Source organism: Gasterosteus aculeatus, chromosome X (genome assembly GCF_964276395.1).
Source record: "Gasterosteus aculeatus chromosome X, fGasAcu3.hap1.1, whole genome shotgun sequence".
Classification (NCBI taxonomy): Eukaryota; Metazoa; Chordata; class Actinopteri; order Perciformes; family Gasterosteidae; genus Gasterosteus; species Gasterosteus aculeatus.
The window spans coordinates 3,937,782-3,945,014 of NC_135698.1; the positions used below are offsets into that span (position 1 = coordinate 3,937,782).

The 7,233-nt window shown below is 44.1% G+C and overlaps 1 protein-coding gene across 2 annotated transcripts in view; it reads left to right on the plus strand.

The window, feature by feature from the left end:
- necab2 (N-terminal EF-hand calcium binding protein 2) overlaps nucleotides 1-7,031 on the plus strand; it is a 77,317-nt gene extending 70,286 nt beyond the window's left edge. For both annotated transcript variants that reach the window (XM_078082600.1, XM_078082601.1), the window contains 3 exons: nucleotides 4,062-4,139; nucleotides 4,895-4,986; nucleotides 6,931-7,031. In XM_078082600.1, the coding sequence (XP_077938726.1) occupies nucleotides 4,062-4,139; nucleotides 4,895-4,986; nucleotides 6,931-6,959 (199 nt within the window). In that variant the 3' untranslated portion in view covers nucleotides 6,960-7,031. The remainder of the gene's footprint in view (nucleotides 1-4,061; nucleotides 4,140-4,894; nucleotides 4,987-6,930) is intronic.
- The last annotated feature ends 202 nt before the right edge of the window (nucleotides 7,032-7,233 follow it).

Genomic DNA, 7,233 nt, shown 5'->3' on the forward strand with positions numbered 1-7,233 from the left:
TTTGACAATGCGAGAATAGCCTTGGACGGAAAGACACTTACTTAAATGTCCTTTAGGTTGCAAAGCCCACACATGGCTCCATGTTCAGAATCCCAAGTGTGACTCAGCGAGCATCTTCTGTCCACTCAGGATCCCCGTGCAGCCTGGACGAGCGAGAGCGCGTTTCCAGAGAACAATGGGGGGGAAAGCTAGCAGTGTTCACAATTGAAAGATGAATTGCTGCAAGAGCTGCCAAAACAGCCTCTTCTAAATATAGTCTTCACCGGGTCTTTGGACACTACAGGGATGTTTGTAATCAAGGTGCATCCTCCCCAAGCAGCACCAGACACCGATCCCGGTGGTGGTGGATGAGGATGAGACTGAGAGAATGATTAGTTGATCTAGAGCTTCATACGTTAGAAAATCTTTTTGGTTACAGGGTGCTGTTGTGCTCTAATGCTCTCACGCCTTTATCTTTAAACATCTGTTGTTAAACACCTTCTGCTGCTGTGAATTTTAGCTACTGACAGCTGATCCCAGCAGTTGTTGAAGCGTTTTCTCTCCTGTTAAGGCTGTTAAAGCATTGACCTTCATCTAATTGTCTTATTGTATTTCCGTGAAGCCGAAATCTGTAAGTATCTACAATATATTTCAATTCAATTCATTTTATTTTGTATAGCCCAAAATCGCAAATTACAAATTTGCCTCAGAGGGCTTTACAGTCCAAGAGGGAAAAAGAAAGAATAAGAAACCTTGGGGAGAACGTCAGAGGAAGGATCCCACTCCCGGGATGGACAGACTACAATGGATGCCATGTGTACAGAATGAACAATGTATAATACATGCAATTCCTATGACAGAAATGAAGTAATTGTGAGTAGTAATCCAGGCGCACGGCAGGACCACTGCAGGGGCAACCACCATCAGATAGAACCACCATCCACAGAAGCCTGTGGGGAGGGAGAGCGCAGAGACTTTAGGAGAGGGTAATGTTGGTTTACGAGTACAGTAATATGATTAATATCTAAAATAATAATGATGATGATGATGATGATGGCAGCAGGCGTCAGCAGGGCCACGGTAGGTGTCAGGACCAGGGTCCAGAAGGAACTACGATCTACGGAGACCTGCTAGGGGAGAAAGCACAAAAAACTCCCGGAAAGAAGGTGAATTAGTCATGTGCATTAATAAAACGTGGATTATTGTAGAACGAGAGCATGAGAGAGGAGCTCGGTGTGTCCTAAGAAACCCCCCGGCAGTCTAAGCCTATAGCAGCTTAACTAAGGGCTGGTCCGGGCTAACCTGAGCCAGCCCTAACTATAGGCAGAATCAAAGAGGAAAGTTTTAAGTTTTACTTTAAAAGAGCTGACCGAATCTGCCCCCCGAACTGAAAGTGGAACCTGGTTCCACAAAAGAGGAGCTTGATAACTGAAGGCTCTGGTCCCCAGCCTACTTTTTAAAACCATAGGAACAACAAGTAACCCAGCATCTATGGAGCGCAGCTGCCTTGTGTTACCAGCTCTTTAAGATAAGACGGTGCCTTACCAGCAAGTGCCTTGTAGTAGAAGTACCTTAAATTCTATTCTTGATTTAACAGTGCAGAGAAGTTAATACAAGGTATAACCAAATAAAACCAACATTCCTATTCAAAGCTAATTACTGTGTTAGCATGCATGCATGCATGCAGACAAAACCAGGATGGTGAACCTGGTAAACAGTTTACAAACCTGCTAAACCACCACCTTTTATATAGATGCCCACCTCGTTGATCGGTGAAAAGAATTGGTAATGCTACTGAATTTGAATACTATTTACTGGATCAGTAACTTTGTCATCCGTCCACTGTCAAACACCCCTTTCTGTAATTCCAAAAACCTTCAAGGAAGTTCAAGGTCGGGTTACTAACAGACAGAAAGCAGTAAGTAACACCTGCTTCTCTCCTGGGGGGTTAAACAGCAGTGAGTGATTCGGCTGTGTTCAGTAAATAGCAAGAGGCCTTCAGTTGACACGCTAACGTTATTCTGGGGATGCTGTTTGCTTTCAGTTGCGTCTTTTTCACTTGCTTTTTGCTACTTACTTGGTTGATTGCTAAATGCGGTGGCACCACGGTGCCTAAAGGCGAGGGAAATAAATAATTGTGTCGCCGTGTACATTTCCTTTTTGTTAATGCACAAACAAGCTGTTTTGTACATAGTTTATTTGGCCTCTGCCTTTAGGATCATTATCTTTTTGGTTGAATTTCCGATTACATGCACAAGCCCATCATCCCATCCTCCAGCGGAGCTCACACAGCTCCAGTTGTTTCTAGTCGTTTTCACGGGTCGGTGGGCAGCCTGCCCCTCCAGCGCCCTCCTCAGGTTCAGAGAGGAACTCCCTTTTAGACGAGGGTATTTCTGTTTGGCATGTTACTGCTCGTAGTCATCTGTACACTGCGCCGGTTTGTCCGTTTGGATCATTTAGATATTTCTGCAATTTAGTGCAATTTTTGCTGCTAGCACAATGAAAACCACAATATAAAGTGTGTTTGTTTAAAGCGGTACCCTGAGCATCCATTTACGTGATTCAGCTGCTCCAATTGCTCTCGCTGTGGTGTCGAATGAAAATGAAATCCCACCACGTTCATGCGGCATCTGCTTCCACTGGCAGCGGATGAGAGGCCTTTTAGATTTGGCACAAACTCGGCACATTGCCGTACAATGATTAATCTGGTTTTAGTAGTCCACAGCAATCTTGTAACAAATATTTTAAGACAGATGTTAAGGCTTTAAAAATTTAAAAGAGACGACAGTTCTGAGAGAATCAGACACACGCAGGACGGTCAGCGGCACCGACCGTTATATGGAGATATTTATTCGGTTCAGAACTAATAAATATCTATATTTCTAATACGAGTAGACGGAATAAAGCATTGTGATTGGTTTAGAGTTAGTGAAGGTGTGTAGTGCATTGAGCCATAATGTACTGTACACCTGTTTACATTTAGCTGAGTGTTCCATGTGCGCACTCAACATAAGTAGCTTCTGCGCGACCGTTAAGTGTCATTTCAAGCTTAGCAAACATGTTTCGTGTAAACTTTCATATTTCAGTAGAGGTGGACGTCATGAGCAATGTGAATGAATGAGCAGGTCTGGCAAGGGGACCTGGGATGTTTTCAGACGATGCACGAATTCATGTCAATCTCCAAGCTAATCATCAACAAGCTTTTGATGCTAAGCTAACACACGTGATGTTGCCTGTTTGTCTGTTCACAGCAACAGCCACACGAACGGGGTCTGTTTTCTCTAGACTACTGAAATGCGATACACAACATTCGGTGCCTACAACTATTATGTGCTGAAAGGCAACTAACTGTTTTTTATTTAGTCGCTGGCAACCATATTATAAAAGCAAAGCAATAAGGTACTCGAGGCGGTACTTTATGGTCCATAATGTTACAGCGCAGGGCCGGCAAAGCCTTGAACACTACATTATTGATGATACAGTACTGCCTCGAGTACCTTATTGCTTAAGTAAAGAATGGATGAAGTGACAATAGGTAATGTGAAAAGGGACCATCGTAAAGACAACCGGTGGAAAGGCGAGATGGCGCCCTTGTTCATTACGGCGAAATGTGTTTTCTAAAGTGCCTCGTGGAAGTGACCATTAACAGCAAGCCTCCCCCATCCGCAGATTATTATAGCCTCATCTTTAAAAATGGGATGCAATCTTCGAGCCCCCATCATTGTGTCAAGTGCTGCGGCATCAATATTGTGCATTCACCATCGTTTTCCCCCTAAACCCAAACTGTTATTGTTTGTGTGTGTTTTCATTTCAATGATATGTCTTTTCTGTGCGCCTACCATGACGTATGTGTCCCCATATCCTCAACATCCTCCACCTTGCTTCTCTTATATGCACCTTCTCCACCTTTCTCTTCTTTGGTGTTGAGCCTATCCTCCCCCCACCACCCACCTACGGTATGCCTGCACCTCTTCCCCCTCCTCCCTTGATCTACTTACCATTCTGTCATAATCTGACTTCTCCAACCGTAACCTTGCTGACTATCACCCACTCATTGCCATTCTCCTCTGTCTCCGCTCCAGTGTGACTGCGGTGCGCCTGCCGGACGGTTTATCCTTTGTCGTCTATGAGTTCTGGGAAGGAGAGGAGGAGTGGAAGAGGTGAGTTTTTTCGAGCCCTCGCTTATGCCCGTCACTCACGGCAGTGTTGAGAGATTTTTGAATTGCTGCAACCTGTGAAACAAAGCAAAGAAACGTTAAAGTAGAAGTCTTGCTGTGCTACTTCAAATGGGATAAAACCGGCAGAACGACACATCTGTAAATGTTGAGAATGTTGGCCCGTTGCTGCAAGACGTTTCATTCCTAAGGCACCTTGAAAGTATTAAAAGCCATTGACGAGTGTGGACAATTATTCTTTCTCAAAATGCTTGCTAGTCAGCACTCTGGCTCCTCGAGGAGTCTTTCTCCAGCTGAGCGTGCCATTTCTTCCTGTCATTGTTTTTATTGATTGGCAATGGCCAAATAAAGAGAGCACAGTTTTCTTCCATTACTTTCATGTGCTTGTTGGGAAAACTCCCCCCCGCCTCACTTAATTAGCATCCTTCAGCCCTTCACTCACTCCAAAGTTGCTGAGGCACTTGAGTTGCGTCAGATCAACATGATTTGAGTAATGGTGGTGGGCTTGAGGAGAAGCTGCTGACGTAGCTTCTGCTCCACTGCTCCAAGCATCCAACTGTCATAAATATTTCAACTCCTACAGTAAAAGCCGGAGGGCCGTGCCGAGCAGTTTAAAGCCAGGTGGGCAATGACGCGTGGCTCTGCAGATGCGTTTGCTCGTAGACATACGCGTTGTGTGAGCAACTATGTGTGTGTGTGTGTGTGTGTGTGCGCTCTCTCACCCTCCCTTCTAATTCTAGGCACCTCCAGTCGGCCCCCAACAAAGCCTTTCAGCATGTGAAGGTGGATACACTGTGCCAGCCGGAGGCAATGTCCTCAGTAGCCGTGCCAGGTCAGTTGAGAAATACTACAGAAGAACTTTTGCTAATAGTCAAAGGAGCTGTCTGGCGATTTTAAACGTTGGGTTCAGTCCACTGGTCATGGGCCTGGTCGAGCCTGTGAGAGAAGTTTGAGACATTCATAAAACACACGGGCATTTGCCAGTTGCATTGTGAGGGCGTCAGTCTTGGAATCGGTGTATTTTAGAGAGGGATCCTCTCCAGGGAGTCGCGTTCTGAGGCCCGTCGCGAACTCACAACTGGACTCTGGGAGCAGTCAAGTTACACGCTGCATCTCAGGTAGCTGCCAACAGCGCAGCGAGAGCGGACGTGGTTCATTGCACCACTCACTCAAACAAAAGGATTTGTTTTCACGCTCAGGTGATATGTCGTTATTGTATATGCACATACTGGGCAACAATAATTAAACTGCATAGTATTACAGTTACAAGTAGATGGCAGTAAAACGCACAATTACCCTCAGAGGGGCTAATATATCAACTCAAATAGAATTGCCTGCTTTCGACGTGCTTTAAATGAGGCACAGCTTGATATCATTTTGAATGGTTTCCGTCTGATAAAAAGGGTTGGGGAATAGCACATTCATAATAATCAGTGATAGGAGGATATAATATTCAGAATCCACGTTAGTCCCACTGTTATCGCTCCCATCAGAAGGAATATTTTTGTTTGTATTAAGAAAAAAAAGCATCCGTGGATTCTGCTATTGTGTGAATAATATTCAGCCTGATTCCATGTGTTATACTAGTGTACTAGATGTGAGTACATTCTCAATTGGCTCCTTTCTTTTACTGAGCATAAATTGTTTACTTTGTAAAATATCAAAGAGAATATTGCTACCAGAGACCAAGACTTAGTGACTAAGACTGTTTCTTTAAAATAGACGAAAACAATCCAAACCACCAGCTATTCAAGATAAGAAATATATAGAAGATGTTGTTCTTGATAAATTACTTTATTTATTTATTTACTTTATTATTACAGTGCATTATCACCTTTAAGGTTAGAGGTTATCCATTAACAAGCTCAGCACAGAATGTAAAACAATTATCATAAAATAGAATGTAAGTTAGTAATGAATAGAAAAAAAGAAAAGAATTTAAAAACATCAAATTACACAAAATAGCTGAATGACATTCTTCTCATAAGCCTGGGAAAGTGTTCAGCCAATTCGACTTGGTGCTTCTCAACGATGAAAGCCGCCTGGCACCAGCTGGCCTGCGTCCACGCTGTGGCGGATGCGACGCCGGTGACTTGAGGCGGATGCTTGCACTTTCTCTCCTAGTCCAACTAATCTTTTCCTCCGTCTCGCCTCTCAAAGATTCAAAGATTTTTATTGTCAGTTACACACGCTCTGTGTATTGAAAATCTTGTGCTTGCCTTTTCTGGAAAGCCGACCAATTTTTAAATAAAAATAAAAATACACTATTTACATAAATGTACATGAATTTAAAATAAAAATGCGGTAAGGATAAGCCAGACATGAGGTAAGGAGGCAAAACTGAGCAGGTTGTAAAAGAAAAACTCAAATTAAATGAAATGCGTGCAATACAAATTAATAGTACAGTAACAGTAAGTGAATCCCAACAAGCTAAAGTGCAGACCAGTGAGTTAGGTTATAGAGTCCTCTCAGCTGTCGATGGCTCTAATGGCAGTGGGGGAAAAAAAGAGTTTTTTAGTCTGGTGGTCCTGCATTTGGCACTTCTGTACCTCCTGCCTGAGGGTAGAAGCTTGAACAGTCCATGTTGGGGGTGGGTGGGGTCTTTGAGCATGGAGGCAGCTCTCCTGTGAACCCTGCGGTGGTAGATGCTCTGCAGAGAGCATCTACATCTCGTCGACTTATTTCTGTTTTATGCCTCATTGCCAAATTCCTCCTCATCTCTTTTCAATCGGCTTCCTCTCCTCCCCCCTCTCTCTCTCTCTCTCTCCCCCTCTAGCCGCCTGGTGCAGTGTGAACAGGGACTGAGCATGAAGATATCCAACGCCACGACTCCAGGACACGCGTTCCTCATCTCCTAACAAGCCCTCTGACCCTAAACCCCCACCCCCCTCCCGTGCATTTCACCCCCAACCCCCACCCCTCTCCACCCTTTCACCCCTCAACTCTTTTTGTAAGTACATGTTTACACAGTGCAAATGAATGGTGTCAACTGCAGTGAAAATTGAACAAACAGTGCATTCTACAGTGTGAGGTTCCTAATTTCGCCGGCTCGAGAAATTGGATTGTGTAACGTTCATGT